Source organism: Tiliqua scincoides, chromosome 3, assembly GCF_035046505.1.
Source record: "Tiliqua scincoides isolate rTilSci1 chromosome 3, rTilSci1.hap2, whole genome shotgun sequence".
Taxonomy (NCBI): Eukaryota; Metazoa; Chordata; class Lepidosauria; order Squamata; family Scincidae; genus Tiliqua; species Tiliqua scincoides.
The window spans coordinates 63,804,461-63,832,154 of NC_089823.1; the positions used below are offsets into that span (position 1 = coordinate 63,804,461).

Consider the following 27,694-nt stretch of genomic DNA (forward strand, 5'->3'; position numbering starts at 1 on the left):
CAAGGAGGAAATGGCAACCACCACAGGACACTGCCCAGGGGGTGGAGAGGGGAAGGCAACCACTGTCATATATGCGGTCGGTTGTTGATTGGAACGTCAGTAAGCCACACACAAATGTCATGCTTCGCACACTATTATTGTGGAGCAGCTTAAGATGCAGAGATAGTGTTTTATATTGAATTCAGTGCCAGGGAGATCTTTGTTAAGTTTCATACTAAGTCAGTGCAACTCATGGCAAAATATTTCATCCGGGCAGCCCAATCCTAACCCACAGCTGGCCTGCCCCACATCTAGAGCAGGGTTGGAACCAGTCACGGCTCAGCCCAGGGCAAGGGGAATTCCTTCCCCTTACCTCAGGTAATGCTGTATCAGCCCTTATAGGGCTACTCGGATCTGCGCCACCTCTAAAGATGGCACAGATTCAAGCAGCACACAGCTGCTCCAGGCTGCTGGCCCCATCCCTGATCACACGTGACCCGTCCACCACTTCCAGTTTTGCGGGGGTGGGCCTGCCCTCCCCCCACCCCAAAAAGCCACCTTCCTGCCTCCCACGCCCTCTCAAGAAAGTGCGATTGCTCCACTTTCACTTTTGGAAGGCTGAGGAGACCTGCAGACGCTCACGCAGGGCTCCCCATACCCTAAGGAGGCTGCTGCAGGGACTAGTGAGGGCATCCCAGTCCCTGCAGCCCCCCTGAGCAATGCAATTCTGGAGATTGCGTTGCTGCCTCCCCCTGCCCAAGCCCTTTAAGGGGGCAGAGGCCAGGGCTCTCAGGCTGGGGTGTCGTGACACCCCAGTTTGAATAGCTCTGCTGTAATGAATGGTTGTCACGACATCATCACATTGTGCATTTTTCCACCTTCTTTCCGACTCTCACAACAGCCAATGATTTGGAGTGGGGCAGGGACTTGCATACTGTGAAGTTATAATTTGTTTTATTTTTACAAAAGGAGGAAGGGGAACTAGACATGGGATCAACTTGTTTATTAATATCTGTCCTAAGAACTAAATAATGAAATATGATCTATCAGGCATTTGAAACACATTTTCAAAAAATCCTGCATAAGCCCAGTTGGCTCATTGTGTGACGCTAAAGATGCAATCCAAAGAAGAACATAGGCTGGTGCAAGTCCCTTGTGCCAGCCCAGGAGGGTTGCAAATGTGCTGTAGAGCATGTTTGCGCCTCCTCATGAGCAAGCTGCACCAGTGCACGGAGGTGCACTGGCATATGGAGGCTGAATCCAGCTTCCGTGGCAGCTTGTGCAGCGAGCCTTGCATCGGCCCACCTGGGCCCACAAGGCTCTGAGGTGGATGGGGAGGAGTCGAGAGGGAAGCGTTCCAGGGTGGCCCCAGGGGCAGGTGGGTGGGGAGCGGGAGGCAGGGCTGGGACCGGGCAGTTATACCAGACCTCAACCCCCGTTTCCGGGGAGTTTGGAGTGGCTTGAAGCCGCTCTACTCTTCTCAGACTTGTGCCATCTCCAGAAGTGGCACAAGTTCGAGGAGACCCATAGGGACCAGAGTGCCTTACTCAGAGGTAAGGGGGAAAGTTTCCCCTTACCTCTGGCTGAGCCACTTTGGGCACCTATCCTGCGCTGGATACAGCACAAGACTCTTGGCTTGCCTGTTCCAACACAGGGTAGGATTGCACCCTAATTTACTAAAAAAAACCCACTCTGTATGAAGCTAGATTGAAAATAAGTTCAAGGCACTAAATTCCCTTTCTGGAGACCACCTCTTCCTATATTTACATGTCATACATGATATACCCATAGTATGAAAACTGAAACTAGGCCTTGCCTGAACAGCACTGTATACCTGCCTTTGATAGGTTACTAAAAAATAACAACAGGAGAAACTAGCAGTAGCAATTTTGCTCTATTAGGAATTGGGTTGAAACAAGTAGAAGCAATAGTATAATTCTGTCATAAATGAATTATAACTTGGTTGAGGAATGATCTGAACATGAAGAGTTTCATATGCTGTTTCCTTATATTGTACTTCCCCCCAGGGCATTCAGTTCTCTTGATTTTACGCATTTTCATTTTTCTGTACTTCAGATAACCTATAATAGTTCTGTGATGATGGATACAAAAGAAAGAGAACAATAGCGACAGGAAAATGTATTGCATCTGTTTGCAATCCGCATCAGTGAACTTTTCCAACATTCTCTTGAGATCAGTGAAAGGGAACTACTATGTCACTCTGTTTTGAATCTGTCTGTGAGCAAGGAAAGAAAAAAAAAACACTCTGCAGTAAGTACTAAGGATGTAATAAGAGGATCAGAGACAAAGGAGACACATCCCCCAGTGGAAGGATGGATGGAACTGTTTCTTTCTAAATAGGATGCTGTATGGCCTTGACTTTATTCATAGCACATAAAAATATTAAAGTCTCCAGCTGTAGAGCGCAATTTCCTAGTTTTGCCCTGTGAAATGAGGCTATAACTGGTAAGCCACTATTCTAGTCCTGACTGTGAGAGAGGAAGTCTCCCTTAGAGCTCTGGACTTTCTAAAAACCAGATTTCAAAAGAGCCAAAATGGTTTGCTCAGCTTAGGAGTGGAGTAGTAGCTAGTAAAGAATTACAGCTGCAATGAATAATCTACAACTTTTTTCCGGGGGGGGGGGGGGAACTAGCTATTTCAGTGGCCTAGAATTTTTTATTGAAAATAAAGACTTAAATTGGATTGTGCAAATATTCTGTTCCTCCCCCCACCTTTGACCCTATAGGATGCTATTGTTTTCCATGGTTACTGTTCCTTCCCCCACTCCTAATGCTCTTGAATGACATCTCCTAATCAAGACCACATAAGAAAATCGGATGACATCTTGTTCCCAACTACATAGCTTGTCATATTTGGGTACATAAAGACATTAGTGAGGGCACTGTAATCAAACAGAACATTTCCATAAGCTTTGCTGAAAATTCACCAAAAAGGGGAAACGCTTTGCCTTTTGACACTGTTGAAATCAGCTGCAAAACTGAAATCAGCTGCATAAATTTTAGCTCGGTTTGTCTTAAAAATGAGTCTGGATCAGATACTTATAGAGTAAGAATGCAATGGGATCATGAAACTGGTGATCAGTGTTACTCAGTATAACTTCTCAGTATACTTATATACTTGTATATAGGTATACTTATACACTTATCCTGGACTGTTACACCCCTGCTTAATAAAAAGGGGAAAAAATTACTTATTTAACAAAAATATTAAGTACCATTATTTCTTCAGAGACAGCATTAGGAAACTTTCAAAATATAGCATATTTTGAAACGGGAGAAGTTAGGTGGAAAATACAGGAGAGCCTCAGGCACCTACCTGGCCGATGTGCCTTTGGAACTGCCATGTTTGTCACGCGTCCTCCGTCCTGAGGTTTGGGAGGTGATGCAGTAAACCTGCAAATCCCCGATTCTGAAGGGGTGCTTGAGGTCAGGCTGTCTGTGTATTCATTAGTCCCTGCCGTAAGCTGCTCCGATGAGGTGTCTGATATGAAGCATTCCGTGATGGTAAACTTGGCGTGTCGTAGCTGCTCTTCCATCTTGGCATGTTCATATGCTCTTGCTAACTCTTCATATGTGGAGGAGGCACTTTCTGTGGAGACCATGCTGCTTCGTGCTCGATCTAGACACCAAAAGGAAAGAAGTAGTCATTTCAGTGGGGAGCTCTGGGCTGGTTTTTTAATTAAACGAGTCCGTATTTCAGCATTAGCATTTGTCCACTTTTCAGTTTGTACAGTCACATCATTACACCGGGGCAGTGATGGTAAACCTATGACACATGTGTGAAAGATGACACACCACAACATTTTTGGGTGAAATGCCAGTGTCCACCAACACCCGACAACATCTATTTATCCTGCTTGAGTTACCAAAGAAACAGGATGAACAAAAATACAAAAAGTATGAGACACTGCACTCCTGATGGGGCCCCACACGAGGATCATGGCACAAGATCATCAACAAGCTGCTGGCTGACACTTCCAGCATGTTGCTTGCCTGCCCTGGAGTCTGCCCCAGAGACTGTTTGATGGCATCCCACAGGATGCATGTGTGATGGTCTCAGTTTTGCCCTTCTGCTTCACATTCTCACCCTCCGACCCTCTCCTGCACACGCACCTGCAGATCTGGCCAGCAAATGCCTATGCTGCTGAACTGTGAGAGGCTTCCCATCTCGTCCACCCCACTCTGTCCCACTGAGTAAAGAGAAGCAGTGCAGAGGGAGACGAGCTATACCTGATGCTTTGGTAAGTAAAGGGAAAGGGAGGCTAATGTAGCCAAGCTTCATAAACAGAATGCTTACTACTCTGAATAAGCACTATGAAAAATAACTATGTGGCATGGAACATTAATAGAACTTTATATTTGTAGATGGCTAGGATCAGTGACCAATTCCTACCCACTCTGCCTCAAGCATGGAAACTTCCTGAAGCAAAATATTGTTAAGGCACAAAAGTTCCTTTTCATGAGATTGTGTGGATTTGGGATTGAAGCCATTTAAACCTGCATAGGGAATTTGTGGCCAACATGTAGTACTATACAAGTCCAACAGTTTTTAAAGATGCCTTAAAACAAATAATGGCCACAAAAATGAATGAAAGTAGTAACTGGAATTCTGGACATGAAATTTTCTTAATATGTTTTTTAAATTGCCCACTGCCCTAATCATCAACAGACGAAGAGTCACAATCATCATTTTGTTAGCTATTCTAAAAGTAAAGTCCTGGCAAAATTAAGAATGGTGCTCTGGTCTGATTATCCACTGCCAAGTTTCACAATATGAAAATATGTCCATTTTGTTCCACCATTGGGCTTCTTTAATAGCCCCCTATTAGGGCATGAAGCTTTCTAGGGCATGAAAACTTTCTATTACTAAGTTAAGGGCAGTAGACATATTCCCAAATTTATTTTAAGCCAGATATATATTGGCTTATATATTAATCTGTTTTTAACATGTTGTAAGCCGCCCTGGGTCCCTTTAGGGAGAAGGGTGGGGTATAAATAAAGTTGTTTATTATTATTATTATTATTATTTCCCCCACTTATGTGGGTGCCCAAGGTACCATATGGTACGTGTATTGGGAAAAATTAGAAGTATTGATAATCTGAATGATAAATAGAATAATGCCCTGCAGAGGAATATGGGGATAGGGATGCCTAAACTGGACTGGAGCATGCATTTATGATGCAGAGGAGCATAAAAGAAGGTGGCACACTGAAAATCAATCGTTATGGGGCCACAAGGAGAAACATTGTAAAACAATTCAGCACAGTTAGGGCAAAGCTAAGAGGCCCATGAAGTATTCCCTTTTGCTCTAGTGGGATATACATTCATTCTTGATACACAGGGTTCTCCCGGTGTTTTTTTGTTTTTTGTTTATTACCGTAATCCTTTTTGAGTGACATCCCTAGAGGGAAATTTGCCAGAAAAAGCTTACACCTCAGACTTTAAAATGATTCCATATCAAATATAGCCATGTTTCTGGCAGTTAATACTGCCACATCCTGGCTGATGCAGTTTCTTGCAGCATATTCTCAAACTTTTTCTTTAAAGTGCAGTAAGCAGAGTTTTAGGTATCATAAAAATATACAAGAAGAGAGAGGGAGCTGTCATTTTAAAAAAAATAATACATTTTAGCCCACTTCCTTATCTTCACTGTTTTCCTTGTCATAAATAGCTGGTGATTGCATAGCCCTATATTGGATGCAAAGTTCAGAACACACCTCTTAAGAAAAAGAGGCTAAAATCAAATATATTAAATCACACATATAATCTATTTTAATGGTAATGTTGTCTTTATTTGAAGTTTATTTGAAGTTTAGAAACCAAGATTATACCTGTATCTTGTGATGGGCTGACACTGTAGCTGTCGCTCTCTTTATCCACGGACCCTGTAGCCCGGGGAGTGGGTAACCTCCAGTCTGTTGTTAAAGTATGGGCTGATATTGTGGGATGGGGTCTGTTGAGAGTCCATTGACTAGCATATCTGTTGCGAGCTGTGGGCCCAGCTTTTGCATTCCTTCTTGTTGTAGGATCTGCAGTTAAAACACAGAGATCATCTAGATGGCAGCACGCACTCAATAAGTCAGTGAAGAAAAAAGGAAAGCCACTAAAAGAAACTGAAGATATTGAGTGTTTGGATGGTTGAGTCTCAATATGAAAATGAAAATGAGTGTGGTTATTCAGTTGCCAGGTATTGTGAGGGTGTCTCTTTTTGGAGTTGTCATGGCAATCCCCAGGGCCCTTATCCCCTTCTCAAGGTCTCAGGGGAGTGCTGCCCAGCCACGGCCAGTGTACTTCTTTTTTTCTCCTCTTGGAGACTTAAGAACCTACATGGCAAGGAGGTTCTAGTAGCAACCACTTCCTCCTGCAATGGGCTTCCCTGGATTGGTCCAGAAACCCCCCCCCCCCACACACACACTGGGGCTGTAGTCTTCATCCTCTGCCCTTTCCTCAGGCCCACCATGCTCATCATTAGCCAGCATCAAGGCTTTTGAGATCTGACACACTTCAGGTCCATGTTCCAGCCCCACCCTTCCTCCTCCCAGCACACCCAAGTGACCATGTGACGGGCGGGCAGCGAGCAGGGCTAGGATCCAGCACCTATGCTGGATCCTATCCCTGGTCCCAAGCAGCTCTGGGCTACTCAGATTTGTGACACCTCTTGAGGTGGCGCAGATCTGAGTAGCTCCATTGGGGCTGCTGCAGCGTTACCCAAGGTAAGGGGAAGGAATTCCCCTTGCTCTGGGACGAGTCGTAACTGACCCCAACTCTGCTCTATATGTGGGGCAGGGTTGCTGGCCTGCCTGCTCCAGGACAGGTTGGGATTGTGCTGCCCATCTAAGAAGTCTCAGTGCCTGTAATTCCATTTACTCCTAATTATTTGAAGAATAATGGACTTGATAAAACTACAGTAGGACTTAAAAGCACCAGGGAAAGATTTTTCTTTCTCTGAGGGTATTACTAACAACAGGGAGTCACAGTATTAAAAACATACATTCAAACATTCAAAAGTTATTTGATTGGGTTCTTTTTTTATTAAAATAGCAAGCAAAGCTGTTCCTTTTGAAACATTTTGAAAATTTTGAAATGCAAAATTTTAAAAGAAGCATGCTTATGATACAGAGCCATAGATATAATTCATCATTTTCTTGATTCATCCCTTCATACTGACAGACTGACAACTTTAAAAAAAACTTACAAAGCCATTTAAAAATGCAAGCTGTCCTAATGTTGCTTGCTCTTTGAGACTAGGTAATAACTAAAAATAAAAAGACATTCAGCAATAAACATCATGTCCTGTCTTTTTTGTTGAGTGAAGACAATAGGCAGATGAGCAGTGGGCTGAACAATGCAAAGCCAGTCCTTAATTTAACAGTATGCTGCAGTTTTATATATTGATTGTGCAATCTGTTTTGCACACCTCATATAATCAGTGCCAAAGTGTTAGGGAAATATGCCAAACAACAGAAAACTGTACTGGATTGTTTTGTCAAAATTTAAAAAAACACAACAACCTTAGAATGGTTTATCTGCCTACTGAGTAAATCCTTGTGCAATGAATTTTTAAACTGTACATAATCAGAGTCAAAGTGTTTGGAATATTTCCAAATAGTAGGCAACTGTACAGAATTTTATCAAAATTAAAAACTTTAGTATATTTGGAGCCCAACCCTATCCAGCTTTCCAGTGCTGATGCAATACAGCCCCGTGGTAAGGGAACAAATGATTCCTTACCTTGAAGAGACCTGCATAACTCCCCCCCCACACACACACACACAAAATGCAGCACACGTCTCATTGGCATGACTGCAACATGCTAGAAAGTTAGAAAGGATTGGGTCCTAAATATGCTTATGAAACAGTACTTTGCATTGCACTGTAATCTCCCTAGGAAAACTGATAAAAGAAGTAGAAGAGATTGAAGTGGGAGTGCTAGCTCAGATCTAGTACAGATACAGATTATGCATGGGGGATCGGAAGTATGGGGCGGGACCAGTGGTGTCACCCAATGCGAGAGGCCAGCACGTCACCCCCATGATGAACCTCCTCCCATGCAGTGCGAAGGGCAGTGATCCAGTGGTGGGCACGATAATGTATCATCGCCCTGTTCCCTGCTGGTTTTTTGGCTATACCTTTTGATAGAACACAGATATTTCAACGTTGTTTTTTTTTTCATTGCATTCTGCTGTAAATTACGCATTAAATGCGATATAACATGATGGTATTATTCCTACAAACCACGATTTTAGCTATTTGTGTCAGTAGTGGTGTCGCCCACCTGTGCACACCTGTGACCTGTGCACGTCACCCGGTGCGAACTGCACCCCCTGCACCTCCCTAGCAACACCACTGGGTGGAACAAACCAGACTGCATAGCAATGATTTATTTCCAGATTCTTTAAGCTAATAATGGAGGTGTATGCTCCCAATAGGGGAAAAGGAGACCACACAGCCTCCAAAGAAATGTGGGCAAAAAAGAGAAGCATAAAGGAGGAGGTTGAGCATTCTCCATTGTGTTGCTTTAAGAACATAAGAACAGCCCCACTGGATCAGGCCATAGGCCCATCTAGTCCAGCTTCCTGTATCTCACAGCGGCCCACCAAATGCCCCAGGGAGCACACCAGATAACAAGAGACCTCATCCTGGTGCCCTCCCTTGCATCTGGCAATCTGACATAACCCATTTCTAAAATCAGGAGGTTGCGCATACACATCATGGCTTGTACCCCGTAATGGATTTTTCCTCCAGAAACTTGTCCAATCCCTTTTTAAAGGCGTCCAGACCAGATGCCGTCACCACATCCTGTGTAAATAAATATTTTCTCTTGTCTGTTCTAACTGTTCTTTAAAAGTGTTTAAGTGATACAGGGGAGAGTGCTCAACCTCCATGAGGCCAAACCGCAGCTTGAGAGCCACATGTGACTCTTTGGCATATACTGTATGGCTTTCAGAAATATGTTGGCTGAACTCATTTTGCATCACAATTAAAATAAAAGGTAAATAAGAAATTTTCAAGTTTTACGTGATTACGGGGCTGGGGCACCTTCCTTATGAGGAAAGGCTACAGCGTTTGGGCCTCTTCAGCCTAGAAAAGAGACGCCTGAGGGGGGACATGATTGAGACATACAAAATTATGCAGGGGATGGACAGAGTGGATAGGGAGATGCTCTTTACACTCTCACATAATACCAGAACCAGGGGACATCCACTAAAATTGAGGGTTGGGCAGGTTAGGACAGACAAAAGAAAATATTTTTTTTACTCAGCATGTGGTCGGTCTGTGGAACTCCTTGCCACAGGATGTGGTGCTGGCATCTAGCCTAGACGCCTTTAAAAGGGGATTGGACAAGTTTCTGGAGGAAAAATCCATTATGGGGTACAAGCCATGATGCGTATGCACAACCTCCTGATTTTAGAAATGGGTTATGTCAGAATGCCAGATGCAAGGGAGGGCACCAGGATGAGGTTTCTTGTTATCTGGTGTGCTCCCTGGGGCATTTGGTGGGCTGCTGTGAGATACAGGAAGCTGGACTAGATGGGCCTATGGCCTGATCCAGTGGGGCTGTTCTTATGTTCTTATGTACAATTGCACTGTGTAATACAAAAATTGTTCATGTTGAATTTTTAATGTTTCTTACACAATTCAGAGGTGCTTATTCCAATGGTAATCTCAGATTTTTTGTATGATGAAAACCTTTTTAGGTTCCTCAAATTTTGTCTATCCTATTTCCTAATGCATTGTAATATATGTTGTACTTTACAACTGCATAGCATTAATTGTGGCTAAACTATTGATGCTGTGTCAAAAATAGTGGCATTTTTGAAACATTTGTACCAAAATTAAAAAAAGAATTGCTCCTCACTTTTGGAGCCATTCCAGGCAGGGAGGAGCAAAACAGAGGTGGGGGAGAGGCCGCTTGCACACTGAGATGATGCTCCTTGCAAAACTAAGTGCTTTGCACCCCGTGTAGCTACGCCACAGATTTTGGTGGGAAGGAAGGGGCGCTTGTTCTATTAGCACAAAGGCACCTTTCTCTAAGGGGCACAAACGCACCTTATGGACTAGGAGAGACCCTGAGGAAGAGCTACAGTAATGAGACAGTTTAACAAAATGCATTGATGCTCACACAAGAAGACTGTTTATGCGGCCAGTTAAAAACCTGTATAAGAACAACACCAAGTTCCAGTGCCTGAGGAAAACTGTGGCCCCTGAGGAAGCTACCAAAGCTGTGGGTGAAATGTCAGGTTTCAGTTTTTAGGTTTGAGTTTTTAGCTTTTTATTCCAGTCCAGCGGTTTTCAAACTCTCAAATGGTTGGCAACCTTCAGTCTCGAAAGACTATGGTATAAGCCTACAGCACCCAGTATTCCCAGGCGGTCTCCCATCCAATTACTAACCAGGCCTGACCCTGCTTAGCTTCTGATAATTGTGCCCAGAAGCTGCTATAGACCAAATAAGATCTCTCAAACTCACGGGCAGTTTGAAAACAGCTGTAAGTCTTTGTGGGGGCTGGGGGGGAGGCAGTGGGGGCTGGGGGAAGGCAGGGTCTTGGGTACACTTACCAGAGCCTCCTGCAGTCTCCTGAGGGTATGGGGAGCCCTGTGCAACATTCTGCAGGGCTCCCCGCAGCTTTGAAAGTGAAAGTGGAGCAATTGAACTCCACTTCCAGTTTAGCAGAAGTGGAGTGCAATCGCTCCACTTTCACTTCTGAAGCTTTGAAGAGCCCTGCAGACAGTTGTGCAGGGTTCCTGCACCCCCTGGAGGCTGCAGAAGGCTCTGGTAAGTGTACCCAAGCTCCTGCAGCCCCCTGAGTGGTGCTATCCTGGGGATCGCGCCGCTGCCTCCTCCCTGTCTCCTTGCTGCCCCCGCCCATTAAGGGGGCAGATGCCAAGGCCCACAGACTGGGGTATTATGACGCCCCAGTCTGAAAAGTGCTGTTCTAGTCTTTTTAGTTTTTAAGTCTCTAGTTTTAATCCTTAGTTATTTTAGCTTCAAGTGCCTTTGGGTTTTTAGTTTTCAGAGTTTTTACCTTGGTTTTAGTTTCAGCTTTTTAGGTTGAGTTTTAGTTGTTGTTTTTTAGTTTTCAGTTTTTAACTTAGTTTTTTACTGTTGGTGATAGTTAGCTCCCCCCCCCCCCCTTTTGGATTGGTTTAGGCTCATTAGATTAAAAAAAAAAAAAAAAGCTAGACCACAGCACCTAGCCCGAAAAACCGTTTAGTTCAGTTATTGGTGTTTGTTTTTGTAGAAATGAGTCACTTTTCACCACTTTTAACCTGGTTTCCCCTTCCTCTAGAATTTCCTCCAGAATTCCACCACCTTGAAAAAATCCACCTGACTCCATCTATACATGACCTTTTAAGAAAGTATAAAACTCATTTGTTTCAGCTGGATTTTGGTCTTGGACTGCTTGTTTGAATTCTGCTTCTTGATGTCTTTTGATGCTATTTCAAATGCTGCTATTTGTCTGTAGTTTACAGCGCAATCCAAATTATGTTGACCCAGGAGGGTCGCAAACGTGCCATAAGGCACGTTTGTGCCTCCTCATGAGTCAGCTAGGCTGGTGTGCAGAGGTGTGCTGGCCTGTGGAAGCTGACCTAAGCCTCCACACTGATGGAGGCACCAAGCCTTGCGTCGGCTGAGTTGGGCCGATTCAAGGCTCTGGGATGGGCAGGGAGAAGGCAGAGAGGAAACGGGGAAGAGGCGTTCTGGGGCAGGGGGAGGGTAGGTGGTGGGTGGCCCCGAGGGCGGGTGGGCGGGGAGCGGGCGGTGGGGCTGGGACCCGGCAGTTATGCCGGATCTCAACCCCCGTTCCCAAGGAGCGCAGAGTGGCTTCAAGCCTCTCTGCTCTCCTCAGACTTGTGCCACCTCAGGAAGTGGCGCATGTCCAAGGAAACCCATTGGGGCCAGGGTGGCTTATGTGGAGGTAAGGGGAAGAGTTTCTCTTCCCTCTTGGCTTGCCTATTCCAGCACGAGATAGGACTGCGTACTTAATGATGTAAGTAACAGCACAAGCCTATGTATATCATTGTACTCCTGGTGAATATGTATAGGATTTCGGTTATACTGTAGTTTAGGTTTTATATTTTTGCTGTTTAAAGTATTATTGACTGCTTTGATTAATATTAGAAAAGTAGGATATGATATGCTGAAACACTGCAACATGATATTCATTTTTATTTGAACTATACAACACATTATCTTTGGTACTTACTTGTACCTGGTCGGGCATCAGAAACGTCCACTAGTGGTCCAGTGGCCTGTGAGACAGATTGGTAATGGACTGTGTGAGTGACAGTCAGTGATTTCTGTTTTGATGTCTCTCCGAAATCAGCATCAGTTAACAAGACTGTAGATCTGTCATCTGCAGGAAAGAAAAAGACAAAGAGACTGTTATGGTCATGTGACTGATTTCTAAGAAGAATTAATATTGCTTATATTTTCTTCAGTACTGTCAAATGACAGTATACAACACTGTTTCCTCAATAACCTTACAAATGAGTTTTGACTTTGCTTTTGTCCGAAGCTTGCTGACAAATGAGAAAACTTTTAAGTTCCTAACAAGTGCATGTAGGAAAAGTCTCGCTACTAAGTGAGAAAAACACCCCTCCTTTGTCAACCTCAAGTGAGCCAACCCAAATATTAATATTATGACTAGTACATAAAATAAAACTCAGTAACAGGTCTTATAGTAACTGGCACCAGTTCAAGTAATGATGTTGTTTAGAACTTATTTATTTATTTATTTTAGAGATTTATATCCCACCTTTCTATCTAATGAAGGACACTCAAAGTGGCTCACAATTAAAAACATATTTAAAACATAAAATATACATATATAAAAGACATTAAAAACAATAAAACACAATAAAAAACCTGGATCCCAAATTAAAATCCATTCAAAAAGTGCCATGCCTCCCCGTGTCAGCATAAAAGAGCTCTCTAAATAAAAAGATCTTAAGCCCCCACCGAAAGGACTCTAAAGAGGGAGCTGTTCTCAATTCCAGGGGGAAGGAGTTCCACAAATGGGGAGCCACCACCGAGAAGGCCGTCTTTCTTGCCACCACCCCCCTCACCTCTGCTAGTGGCGACACAGTCAGAAAGGACCCCTCTGATGACCTGAAAGGAAGGGTTGGATTATATGGAAGGAGGCAATCCCTCAAATACCCTGGACCTCAGCCATATATAGGGCTTTAAAAGACAAAATTAGCACTTTGAATTCAGCCCAAAAATGAATTGGCAGCCAGTGTAGCTGCCAAAGCAGTGGCCTGACTGAGTTGAACCAATGAGCCCCAGCAACCACACGGGCCGCTGCGTTCTGCACTAGTTGCAGTTTCCGGACTGTCTTCAGAGGTAGCCCCACGTAGAGCACATTGCAGTGATCTAATCTGGATGTCACTAGGGCACGGGTCACCGTGGCCAGGTCTGAGCAACCCATGTATGGTCGCAACTGGCATTTCAGCCGAAGCTGAGCAAAGGCTCCTCTGGCCATCGCCGCTACCTGGGAATCCAGGAGCAGCTGCGGATCCAGGATCACCCCCAAGTTGCGGATCTGCTCCTTCAGAGGGAGTGCAACCCCATTCAGAGCAGGGTACCCCATTCAGAGCAATACCCCATTCAGGGTATTGGACGATATTAGACTTCCGGACCAGGAGAACCTCTGTCTTATCAGGATTTAATTTCAACTTAGATTTTCAAATGTTGGTAGGTTTATGACAGTAATTTGTACTTCTCTTTCTCATGGATCTATTGTGAGACAAGATTATTAAAAACTAGGTATGTTTATGAAATTCTCCCCGTCCAAATTTATCTCTGGATTTTGGTGTACCAAGTTACCTGATCTTATTGGCAAAGTAATTGGTTCCACAAATAGATTCACGTTTTTTCTGCTTCTGATTTCCAGATTGTGTTCAGCCCATTACACATGAACTGTGTTATTAAGAAGTAAAACTAAAAACTAGCATTGTCCCACTATGATCCACTCTATTGACATTAAACACAGGCAAGATGTAAATGGGGAAGGTGATAAGCAGGTGATAAATGCATGGTCATTTCAAGTCCTTTTCAAACAGTGTCAAACTCTTCTGCTCCATTATATGACTGATGGAGAAATGCAAATTAGAGGGATATGGATACACTCTGTAGTCATTTCTGGGCTCACAGGGGTTACAGAAACTACTGACATAATGATGGGAATTATGGCAAAGCAAACTCATAGGTTCCAGGCTCATACCAACTGCTCCTCTATGTGCTCACAGTTCCACACATGACTGAGGATATCTGAATGAAGAACAAATGGTTGCAACAGTGGTTCTGTGGCCTTGCCCTGAAGCAATAGTATGTGAGGACTTACCATACTGTTAGACATTTCCCTATTTTAAAAGTGACCATTCACTCCTTCACCATGAATAGTATCCTTCTATTCTCACAAGAGAACAAATCCACAAATACTTCACCAGAGGCAAAAGTCCTGACTGCAGCTGATAGCTATTTTCCTTCTTCTAAACCATAATTATACACAGTATTATGAATTTAAAAAATAAGTAGATAAAGCAGAAATAAGAGAACATAAAACGATTAGGATGGGTCTTTTCTAACCCAGCAGAAGTTAACGATGAGCCACCCACTGATACAAAGCTAGTACAAACAAGAAATATCCATGCACAGTACAACCTGATTTTACAGATTCAAGTTCTTCCTGTGATGTTGCAGTCATTTCTGAATATTCTTAATAGGAAATAAAACCACAGGGAATTCCTGCACAAATATTATATTGACAGACTGCCAACACTGCGATGATCCAGGGCTTCTAACTAATTTTTTTTCCTAGCTAGGAGAACCTTAATATGAACCACCCTGCGTAACAGTGCCAGAGACATATTTTTGCCCAAAAAAGGTCCTAAGCGAGATGAACAAAGCTCTGTGTCCCTGGCAAAAAGAGACATGCTTCTTTTCAGATTAGAAATAAATCCTCTGGGTAGAGAGCTCTGTGGAAGCTGGCCAAAGGTCTGCCCAAGTGCTTACTACTTGGTGTTAGCCTGCTACAGAGACATTTTTCCCTTTGCAGCAGCTGAGGAGCCAACAACATCTACAATATGAATTCTGCTGCCCAAGGATGATAACTCAATAGTAAAAGAAAAGTCCTCAGGGATAATACTTGGCAGAAGAGGGAGTGAATTTAGGAACATTAAGGAAAATGCTAGAAACAAAATGCAAATTTAGCCATATTTAAAATGAGCCCTTTGTGAATTCAGCATTCTCTGTCCTCACTGGAAGTACAGACTCCACTTTTATGAAAATCTGGCTATATAAGGGAAATGATCAGGCTCTGGGTATTATGAAATCCTATGCCTGGGAGAGACATGTGCAAGAGGGCTCTGGCGGCAAAGGCTACAATGCAAAAGATACTGGTGAAGTGAATACACATGCAGCTGAAGGACATGGTGGCCCTTGGCTAAGCTGTGTTTAATAGTTATGTTTTTCATCAGAGATTGGAACTATTGGGCAGAGGAACTTTTCACATGGGCTGCTCACCAGAACATGGCTTCATGAACTATTTCATGCTCCATCAGAGCAGCAGCAACCACACAATGTAAGCAGTGCATGAACTGGACTTAAACTAGTTTGAATCCACTTAATATGAGTAGTGACAGAGGCTGTAGGCTTGCTGGCCTGGCCTTTTAGTGATGGAATACTCTCTCCTATTTTGTGTATGTTCCAAACCATCTCAACCACTTTCTTTGCAACTTTCTTCTTGCACCTCAGATTTTGACCTTCCCCCTAATGGTGTCATTTCACATACGGTACAAAAGGAGTGACAACAAGCCTTTATCATTAAAAAATAAAATAAAAACTACAATAAAATACATCTGGAAGGTGATGCCTCATTCTTTAAAGGTTAGAGTTTGTATTTCCTTTGGAATCTCAAATGAAAATTGTGTTGTTACTGCACACCCACAAAAGGGAACTGAAAAAAGAAATTCAAGAGACATCATAGTCATCATCACATATTACTTTGCGTGACATGTCTTCACATATTTTTCATGCCACTTTGACTTTCAGATAAAGCAGAACAGAAATCTTTAAAATAAATTAAGTAAAAAATATGATTAATACGGAAGGGTTTTCCTTTTGAATTGTGCTTTTCTTTTATTTCACTTTAAAAGTTTACTAAACAAACTTACTACTCACAGTCAAAAACAGGATACAGAACAGTCTTCTGACACTTTTTTCTACTTCTGTGCCATAAAAAGATCCCCTTGCATAGAACAACTTAAGCAGTCTATTGATGGGCTTACCAATGGTCTCCATGGTGTCCCTCTCTTCAATCAAAAGCTGAGCTCTGGGAATATCTATGTGCATTCTCAAAGTCTGCTGCTGCTTATTTAGTGTGTCTGATGTCCTTGTATTCTTGCTAGGAATTAGAAAAAGCAAAACACAACAAGAAATACTATTCATTAGAACAAACAACTAAATACAGAAAGATCCTAAATGTAATACTGAAAAAAATTCAAGATTCCTTTAATCTCCTATCTGTGAGAGGTACAAATTAATTTTGTTCATTAATTCTTTCAAGCACCAAAGGCGGGAGACCAGAAGGTGATGAAAAAGATAGAAGATGAGCACAATCATTGATTACAAAGTCTTTCCTTTAAATACTTTTTAAATAATACAATCTTATGACAGCAGTTAATGAAACAGCTATTTGTCCCCAGCCTCCATTTCTCAAAGATAGAACTAATAATCCCTTCAAGTCAGTCAGAGGGAAGGCTGTTATTTTGGCATTGTATTTCTTACTATACACTGGCATTGATTTAAATATTGATCAACGCAGAAACTGGACATTTGAAAAGTGTTCCTCATTCAAGTTTCTATATGGATTGTGATAATTGCATTAGGTTTGCTATTCTCTGGTAACACGCTTTGCTTTTTGTTCTGTTGACACTGCAGTAAGTAATAAAAAATTAGCTGTCTAATCACCATTCCTGAACTAACACTAGTGATTGATATAGTGTTTTGGAAGAGACACAAGAAACAATTAGTGTATTATTACTGAAGCCATTATTTTCTCATTTTAAAATTTGCTTCCTGGAACATTACACTTGGAATGAGCTATCAGCTAAGAGTAAAATATATACAGGCAGTAAAAATTGTAGCAAGTCCAAAGCAGATAAAGAATATGTAGCAAATATCCATAAAGATGAAACATTTATGAGTAATAAGCATGGATAGAATATTCAGGTGAGCAGTGGAGGGATGCAGAGAACTTTGGATTTTTGCAGAGATTCCTCTGTACAGGTGGTCAGGTAGTCATATGATAGCAATTGCTCCCAATCTTTATTTTCATTTGAATGATCAGTTAGTCAGAAATTGTTCAGCCCTGGTTTCCCATCAGTAGATGTGGGAGAAAATCATTTTATTTTTTCATGGATTTCAGTGTTTTCCAAAGTTAGAAATACAGAAAGCAATGTTTTAATTCAAAATTACCATTATAATTATAAATTATAGTCACTTTAAAAGTGTTCCAGGTAAGTGATATAGGTAGTATAGTGACAGTATATGAAGCCAGTCATTACCCATGCATCCCCCCAAACAATAAATACAGGCATTATTACCTCTCTCTTGGTCTTCCTCTGAATCCCTTCACAAAATCCATCTTTTCATAAGTTTGGTGCAACTCTTTAATTCTCATTATCAAGACCAGGGGTGCCCAAACCCCGGCCCTGGGGCCACTTGCAGCCCTCAAGGCCTCTCAATGCGGCCCGCAGGGAGCCCCCATTCTCCAATGAGCCTCTGGCTCTCCGGAGATTTGTTGGAGCCCACACTGGCCCGACGCAACTGCTCTCAGCTTGAGGGAGACTGTTTGACCTCTTGCGTGAGCTGTGGGATGAGGGCTCCCTCCACTGCTTGTTGTTTCACGTCTGTGATGCAGTAGCGGCAGCAAAGGAAAGGCCAGCCTTGCTTTGTGCAAGGCCTTTTATAGGCCTTGAGCTATTGCAAGACTTTCATTAATTCATATAAGTTCATCTTTAATATATTCATTTATGTAAACTTATGTAAATTTACTCAAATTTTAAATGTAAATTAATTCTTTTTCCCCCTGGCCCCAGACACAGTGTCTGAGAGACAATGTGGCCCTCCTGCCAAAAACTTGGACACCCCTGATCAAGATGAACAATTTGAGTCTATGCCTGATTTACATGCATATGGATGGATTAAGATTGCTCCCAAATTCCCATGTACCAGTACAATCCAACATGATGTCAGTGGAAAACATGTACAACAGCAGAAACTGGCTCAAGTTTCTGGCTCAATGGGCATGGCAGAGGAAATTCAGGCTGGAATCCTATGCACACCTTTCTGGAAATAAGTCCCATTGAACACAATGGGACTTACTTCTGAGTAGACACACATAGGATAGTGCTGTCAGTGTATTAAAATCCTATGGTTGCTCAAAGATCCACCCAACTACCACCAACAATGTAATGTTATAACTGCAAAAAAAATGGTGCAAGTTAAAATAATAATAATACTACAGGTATTTATATACCGCCTTTCTTGGTCGTCAGATTTCTCCTCAGACTTTAATTCAAGGTGGTTTACATAGGCAGGCTATACTAAATCCCAATAGGGATTTTTACAATTGAAGAAGTTTCTGTCTTTCAAGCACCACAACATTTCAGGTGGATCTTTTATGATCTGGTATCACATTCTGGCCTCCATTTTCCTCCCACACAGGCTGACAGCGGCCAAAGAGCAGGTGGAATAACTCAGCATAACTCGACTAGGCTTGTCAGCTGCTTCAAGGTCTCGCCGTTCACGGCGCCGGTGGCCTCGAACTGGCGACCTTCGGATGTTATCTTCAGGCAAACGGAGGCTCTACCCTCTAGTCCAGACCTCCTGCTTCAACTGAAGCCAATGGAAAGCTCAAATCTCCCCCCCTCACTTCTCTCCCCCATCTGTTAGGATTCTTACTAACTGTCAATCATGGCATTCCAGGAGAAATATGAAGAAGCTTTGTGACTGATCTTTAACCACAAAAAATTTATAGCACAAACTGGTGCCTGTATGTTTTCTACTCTGTGGCTCATAGTAGCTCTGGGGGTGATCTGAATCAAGACTGCAGCATGGGGGCTGAAGGGTTAGATCCCTTTGCCTCACTGTGATGCAGTCTGAAACAGGCACCAGTTCGCACTATAAATTTTTGTCTGTCTGTCTGTCTGTTTGGATGAAAGGAAGGAAGGAAGAAAGGAAGGAAGGAAGGAAGGAAGGAAAGTATTCCCTTGATACATCATGCCTGCTTTGCCTCTTGTCTTCAGAATTCCTCCAATATTGTACAGTATACACTATAATTTGGAAATCTTTTTTTCTAATTATTGAAAATTTTTGAAAAGCCCAGTCTTGCCGTCAGGATGATTCCCTGCTTTACAACATAACCAAACAAGCAAATTCTCCATATTATTCTTACCTCATAAGCATTTCAGCCAGACTCTTTGCATCTACGAGAAAAAAACAACAGCAACAGGAAAAATATTCGTATCACAAACTACTCACTAATATTGCAAGTTTCTTTAAATTAACTGTTGTAACATTGCTGTACAAACTTTTTTTTTCCTGAGAGATAAAATAATGGATTTATATTAATAATACTTTTGCCTGAAAATACAGTGCATCTCTTTGGAATGAATGAGAACTAGAATTGTGCTCTTCTCTGAGCAGCTGATAGTCCATAGCAGGAAAAGGGGGGGGGCAATACAAAGCTCTTTCAGCAGCTCAGCCTTTTAGTAATTCAAATCTATAGTGGAAGCTCCCTATAGCTTCAGCCATTTTGACCTCTGCTGCAAATAAGCTGAGAATCTTCTTCTGATTTCTGTTGAGAGGCCTTGATTCAACTAAACAGTCTTAATCAACTGTAGTTATTTTCTATATTTTATACTATAGTTCCTATAAACCTTCTCCTGGAACAAACCTAGGGTAATCAGAACTGTGCAAGCTGCACCATGCGTACAGAGACAACCCTAAACCAAAGAGCAGTCCAGGCAAGGAGCATCCCGTGTTCTCTGTTTTTATATGTTAAATGCCTGATCAAACCAGGTGGAGGCAGGCAGAACAAGGTAGCAAATGGGGGCAGGGGGAGGGCGGAAAGGGGCGATGATGGGGGAGGGGTGGATCAGGTCCAGAAGGGGGCAAGTTTGGCCACAGCAGCAGCTGCCAAATCCAAGCCCCCTTCCTGGATCCAATCCTGCAAATTTGCTAGCATAGCTCCAAGTAGGACCCACCCCACCCCCCTGTGAGCTATAGAGGCTTAACTTTGGGTAACATAATGAACAGAGGTAGCCATTTTAATGTCATTGCTCTAGCGGCAGCAGGGGGAGAGATAGCTAAGTTTGGGCTCAAAGACAATTACTTTCTTCTGCCATTGCTCCCAGCGAGAGAGGCTCTTAGAGAGAGCATGCAGCTATCGTGATGCAGACACGATGGATCTATCCTCCATGAATTCTCTAAATCTTTCTTCAAAGCAATCTAAGGCGCAGACTATATGCACAGTACATTCATGGGAAGTCACATCTGTGATCATCAGCTGACATGGGATTTGTAACCCATGTTACAATCAGTTCAACCTGTTATTTGTGGAAAAAGCCATGCTAGTCCCTCCAGTGGTACTGGAAATCACCCTTTGGTTGTATTCCTGTGTCTGCATGTATCCCAGCAGCACTCGCCTGCCAAATGGGGCAGGAATTTGCCCTTCTGAAGCAGTAAACTTCCTGGTCCTACAAACCCTTCTGGGAGACATGCTGTCTCTCGTCTTCTCAGAATTCATGGATATCGAATTACCATGTGAGTTTTCCAACCAGCCATTCAAACGACTGAATGCAAGACTTCATACTCACGAAGCAGTAAAGGTACTTAGTTTATTCTGTTGGGAAAAATTCATGGATAACTCACAGATTCAAATGTGTGCTATATCTTTGGGAAATGCTGATTTCTACATGGGTTTTTGAGTATTTGTTCTGGGTATCTCAGAACAGAACAGGTATCTCAGAACAGTTACTGAGTGTATGCTCGAGTTCTTAACCTCCTTTTCCTTTCCATTGCAGGGGGAGTGCATTACTGCAAATTGTTCCCTACACTCATAACGTCCTGTCTAAACTGCATCACCATCTCACTTAGGCACCATTAGTTTATCTAACATTTTGGTCTATATCCAGCTAATCAACTGTAAATAGATAATATATGAAGACCGTGTCAGCTGTTTTTTTGCTTGCAACCCTCTTTTTAGACCATTGTGAATATGAATGCACTGGAAAATTAGTAGACATGACAAATTTGGCTAAGACAAGCATACTATCAACTTCAGTAACAATGTGTTCAGGACATTAACTGAACCAAGAGTTTAGATTTGCTAGAATATTAAATTTGACAATAAACACCTTGTACAATATAAAACTTAACATTAGTATAGTAGGGAAGTATAAAATGGAAGTCCCAGCTGTTATCCTCACTTTTGCTTATTGGTTTCTTATCAGTTATAATTCTTAACTTTTTTAAACAGACTCTTTTTGGAAATCAGCAGTGACCCTGAAGCTTTTGGTTGGACTCTGCTACATTGCAAAGCATAATTTGGTTTGGAAATGGCTGCTACATTTAAAGTGAACAGAGTCAAGGAGCAAAGAAAATACAGTTTCTGCAACAGTGGGAGCCTTGGTAAAATACACACACAGCCCTGCCAGCAAATTTCTTAATGTGCTCCTTAAATAACCTCCAGACAGACAACTTGACCCTCTTGTGCCTAACTGCAAAAAACCAAAATCTTTAAAATTGTGCTGAAATGTATTGGTTTTACACATACAGGACATCCTTATTAAAAGTGTACTTCAGCAATGTGGTCAACTCTGACAACAAATGTTGTCAGGCAGAGTGTTCAAGTTGTGAACTTGAAAATGTTCAAGTTGTGAACAGAAAAGTTGTGAACAGAAAACTTGAAAATGTTCAAGTTGTGAACAGAAAAGTTGCGAACAGAACATGTTTCTGTTGCATAAGGGATCAGGTCACCTTGATTCCTGAAAATTCTCCTATTGTATGTGCTTTAACCATAGGATTATTGTAGTTATTGTTATTGTGAACAGAAAATGTTTCTGTTGCATAAAGGATCAGGTCACCACGATTCCTGAAAATTCTCCTATTGTATGTGCTTTAACCATAAGATTATTGTAGTTATTGTTCACAGTTTTATACTACCCATCCTCAAAGAAACTCAGGGAGGCGCATATTGTTCCTTTCCTCCTTTTGTTAGGGTGACAGACAGTGACTGGCCCAAGGTAACCCAGCAAGTTTCATGGCTGAGCAGCATTTGCACCTGCATCTTTCTCTGACCATGAGGTACAAAAACAGGGATAGCTTTTCACATGTCTGTAAGATGATGGTGTAAAGTAGACTTATAGTGCAGGGAGAATTATCTTATGCCTGACTGAAGTAGTGGAAACTGTGCTAGAGCAAATGTGCATTCAATGTTTTTACAACATTAAATTAACTGGGTTGTTTATCTATAAGACATTACTTCTACAGGTCATACAGGAATGGTCTGATGGCTGCACAGCATGGTTCAATCCCATGCCATTCTAGTAGAACTAGAAGTTCACTTGGGAGGGGCTAGGTTACTTACTTCTCCTGCCAACTGATGTGATGGTGTCATGGTAAATAACCATGCAGTTAGCCCTCTTGATACGATCTTGCCTTTACTAACATTAAGGCCCAATCCTATTCCTCCCTGGCACCCAGCAGTACAGCAGCGCCGAAATAGCCACCACTGTATCCTGTGGGACCAGGGAAGGTGCTGCAGGTCTCCTTGGGGTAAGGGAACATTGCTTTCCTTACCCAGAGTCAAGTGTGGCTGGTCCAATGGGACTACTCAAATCTGCGCCAGCCCTCGAGCTGGCGCAAAACCAAGGAGACCTATAGTGGGCAGCTCAGGTCTGGAGGGGGGATAGGATCCAGCAGCAGCCTCTGCTGCACCACTTGGCAGGGATACTCACTGCTGGGCACTAATTGTTGAGGTCCTTCCAGCACTAACGCCAAGTACCGACTGGCGCTGGCCTCTCTGCCAGCGCCGCATGCTCCTCACAAAGTGCCTTACAGCACTTTCATAACAGCTGTTGCCAGGGTAGCACGCTAGCCACTGAGCAGCCCTGGCATAGAATCAGGCTGTAAGTTGTGTTAGACTGGGAAGAAGCAGCTATGCTGCTTCTGTTACATAAGAACCAATTCTAAACCAGTTTCTTAGAAGCCAATCTGTGTACAGCCTCAGTCACACATCCTTGATAAGAAGACCATGATATATTATATACACACAAATATTTGGTGTCCGCCCTTACCTCTGAGTCTCTTCAGCCTCTGCTCCCTCCTCCTCCTCCTCACAACCAGCAGAAGCACAAAAAGCAGCAAGACCCCAATCAAGATACAGGAAATGGTCACCAGCATCTTTAGCCCTTCATTGGTTGCCAGACCTTCCTCACTTTGGACAACTGACTTAATGAGTGGAGGGATTGTACCTGGAAACAGGGTCATGACATTAGATGCCTATCAATGAAGAGAAAAGGTTGGTTTTTAAGTGACTACAATTTACAGGAGCTCACCTGTATGTTCCTAAGAGCTTCGTTAATTAGGAAAGCTTCACCACAGTAACTTCGTTTGAGGCTCTTTTAAGGCAGATCTGCCAACTCCAGTTTGAGTGAAAAGGCAAACTAGGCCTACAATTCTGTGCACCTTTAGCAGGAAATAAGCTCCACTGAAACCTGTGGTATTTACTTTTGAGTAATCACGCATAGGACTGGACTGTAGGAAAGTTTTCTCCCCATACAAGAACATTACTTTCTGTGTAAGACTGTAAATTACAAGAACCGCAAAGTGAAAAATGTGTGCTCATAAGGGCGTAATCCTATCCTGTGCTGGAACAGGCAAGCCAGGAGGCTTGTGCTGTATCCAGAGCAGGATAGGGGCCAAAAGCTGCTCAGCCAGAGGTAAGGGGAAACATTTCCCCTTACCTCTGGGAAAGGAGCCCTTTCCCCTATGGGTCTCCTCAAACTTGTGCCACCTCAGGAGGTGGCACAGGTCCTACGAGAGCGGAGTGGCTTGAAGCTGCTCTGTTCTCTCCAGGAACAGGGATTGGGATCCAGCATAACTGCCGGATCCCAGCCCCACTTCCCACTCCCCACCCACCCTCCCCCTGCCCAGGAATGCCTCCCAGCTGGGCCGATGCAAGCCTCTACGCGCCGGCCTAGCCGACTCCTGAGAACGTGCAAATGTGCTGTAAGGCACATTTGCAACCCTCCTGGGCCAGTGCAAGGGATTTGCATCGGCCCATGGGCGCTTTAGGATTGTGCTCCAAGTCAGAAGCTCAGTTTTAACTTCGCTATTCCCATTTGAAAATCTGATCTCATAATTTTGCTTTTATTCTTACCTTATTCTAAATTTCCTGCTATGGGACTTTGAATAGTTCTTGCACGTACACGTATTCAACTCACAACACTCAGTCATTTTTTTTTTTGCATTCCCATTTATATACAATTTCAGAGTACATAGTTTGGGAGACATGGTCTTAATAATTACAAAATATTTCAGGCAATTTGTGCTTTCCGAGAACTCAGTAGCTAGCTAAGACATTTCAACTATTCCACTGGAAAGTTTTAAAAGGGCATATTTGCATAAATTAATGCATAATATATTTTACACCAGGTATGTAAATGGACAGCTTTGCAGTCACTGTAAGTCACAAATGAAATCACTAGCAAGTTTAGACTCAACACAGGCAGTCCAATTCTAATTATAAAAGCCTTTGCATATAGTATGGCCCTCTCAAGAGTTCAAGACAGCTATAATTTTCAAGTCAGTTCATGCTGAATTCTAGGCCATAAGCCAAGCTGGTGGTATACATATAGACCACAACATGTTGAACTCAGCATGGTTTATTTCATGTGTGAATACAGGTTCTTTTATATTTTAGGGTCATAAGTGGCAAGTAACTCTTTATTGTGAATATCGTGGATTGGTAATTTTAATAACAAACTACTGTATGCACATATAAATGAGGCATTCACATCTATGACAGTTTATTGGCTTCATCTGCAGTGCTCAGAGAAGGCAGTCAGATCTGGAACTTCCACCTGCTTTTCTGAGTTAAATAAGTACAAAGCAGCTGACAGGAGAGAAATGGGGAGTGACTATAGTACAGAACTGCAGTCCTCCTTACCAATCTCCACCCATTGTATTGCCAGATTTTTATTTTCCCTGCACTCTCAATCCTCCGTGCCAAAATGAATATTTGTTAGTGGAAATATGAAGATGACCTCCAGTCAAGTCCAAGTGAAACAATGTTGTGCTGATGCAGTGAGAGGTGGTAACTGAAGGACATCAGGGACCATCATTCTGTTGTACTAGAGAAACCCATTGCACTAAATGGGGACATGAAGCTTCATTGCAGAGGAACAGTCACAGAAAAGTCTGCCATAAATTTGTATAGCTCCTTGTGGAATTTTCCATGCTACAAGAGCCAGATGGAATGTCAGACTGTAAACATCTTTACTGTTTTATCATCTAGTCACTACAGATGCCATATTGCAGCACGCAAAATTAAATAGCATTTAGAGTACATTACATCAAGTTAAATTATTATCATTCTTCATTAAACAGAAATGAAATGAATGCACTTACTCCCATCGTAGTTTAGTGTTGCAAATTTGGCCTGCTTCTCTGCACAACCAGCACTGTTACAGACCCTCATCTGTAGCTCATACCAGGTTGCCTCCTGAAGATCATACACTATATAGGATTTCGTCAGAGATGTTCGCTGAGCTGTTGTCCATGGTGTGGTCCCAAATGGCCTGTATTCTAGAGTAAAGGAGGTGATTGGACAGCCACCATCATTCCAGCCAATGAGGTTCAACCTTACTCGAGTGGTGTTAATACTGGCAAAGAGTTCTTGTTCTTTTGAAAACTGTGGTTCTACAAGAAAATATATATATTTCATTTTAAAGAGTTACAACAAGTAGATAATATAACATATTGGTCTCCACATGTCTCATTGGGGAGCCCAACTTTATCTTGAAAGATAAAGATACCTTTATCTTTAAAGGTATCTTTAATGGGTATCTTTAAAGATATCTTCCAAGATAAAGATATCTTTTAAATTTTTACTTTTACATGCACTATAAAATTAATCTCTGCCTCATGCTGAGTTCATGTGTGTCCATCTTTGTCTTTTCATCACATAACAAAATCATATGATTTTACAATTGGAAAATACCTTGGAGGTCATTCAAATGCAGGCAATTTTGGTCCCTTTTTTTTTAATGATGCCTTGGATTTTCCAGAGAGGGAATGGGTTGCTGATGCAAGGGTGCATGGCAAGGCTGGTTCTAGATGTTCTGCACCATGCACCAAAGAGCTGCAATGTACACTCCAAAAGGTGCTCCTCCTTCTTTCTGCATAATCTTAGTGATGTGTCCTAGAATCTCTGTGACAATTGGAGATAGTGTTGATATCTCTTGGATTGTACAAGAAGTACTCTTGAAGTACTTCTAACTTCACCTGCCATATGCAATTCTAGCACACTGCATGGTATTGTGATACAGAGTTCCAGCATGACTTGTGATATTGCAGTAAGCCATGATGTGTATGTGCAACCTCCTGATTTTAGAAATGGGTTATGTCAGAATGCCAGATGCAAGGGAGGGCACCAGGATGAGGTCTCTTGTTATCTGGTGTGCTCCCTGGGGCATTTGGTGGGCCGCTGTGAGATACAGGAAGCTGGACTAGATGGGCCTATGGCCTGATCCAGTGGGGCGGTTCTTATGTTCTTATGCCAGGGTGCCAAAAATGACACCTTGAAAGTGCTGGAAATTGCAGCATATCTGCTTATGCAATTGAATTTAAGTTGATGCAGATCAATTGAGAGTCACAATATATAACTTCAAAACTGTAACAATGGGAAGTAAACAATAGCTGAATTTGTTATAGCATGTTAGAAGTTCCAAAACTGGAACAGTTGTGAAACAGAGTTGTGCCTTTGGAAATAGGTTATGTTCCGGAGGCCTCTGCAGATATGAAAACCGTGGATACAGGGGAACCGTGTATGAAGTACAGTACAATGTGCCCCTGGAACATTACCTTTGCTTTTCTTTACTAAGTTTTTTGTCCTGCACAGTTTGTTGGGATTAAAGCAGAGGAGCTAATCACATACACTCTCTCTAGCCAAGAATATTTTGTTTGCTTCCTTAATATTGAGCTGATAACTGTTATTAATCACACATGTGTTGAGAGCTTCTGCATTTGTCAAAGTCTGAAGTAATAGCCAGAGGGTTTGTGCTGTATTTTCTGGATATCAATCTAGCACTAGAGTTAAAGAAGATGGTGATAGCCCAGTTTATACAGTACATACACTACAGTTGTGCACTGATACAGTAATCTGCTCAAGTCCTCTGTTGAAGCATTTTGGATTGAGGAGCTATCCCCAGTTTTCAATTTTATGCATCGAATATAAGGTGGCGATGGAAACCAGGTAGTAGCCTTGCTTCATCTGCTCACTCCAACATGCCTATGAATGGGTTAGGATGGGCAGATCGCTGTTCCATCTGAATGTTATGCCATTTCCTCTGAACTCTGTGTAGATTGCTTCTCTTATCTTGCAAAACAAATCCCATAGGTTTC

At 42.5% G+C, this 27,694-nt stretch overlaps 1 protein-coding gene across 2 annotated transcripts in view; it reads right to left on the reverse strand.

Annotated features, from left to right (window-relative positions):
- DSCAM (DS cell adhesion molecule) overlaps positions 1-27,694 on the reverse strand; it is a 300,249-nt gene that overhangs the window by 20,885 nt on the left and 251,670 nt on the right. For both annotated transcript variants that reach the window (XM_066619665.1, XM_066619664.1), the window contains exons 24-30: positions 25,700-25,990; positions 23,365-23,541; positions 19,461-19,491; positions 16,291-16,406; positions 12,207-12,356; positions 5,832-6,029; positions 3,316-3,618 (exon numbers count right to left, since the gene is read on the reverse strand). In XM_066619665.1, the coding sequence (XP_066475762.1) occupies positions 3,316-3,618; positions 5,832-6,029; positions 12,207-12,356; positions 16,291-16,406; positions 19,461-19,491; positions 23,365-23,541; positions 25,700-25,990 (1,266 nt within the window). The remainder of the gene's footprint in view (positions 1-3,315; positions 3,619-5,831; positions 6,030-12,206; positions 12,357-16,290; positions 16,407-19,460; positions 19,492-23,364; positions 23,542-25,699; positions 25,991-27,694) is intronic.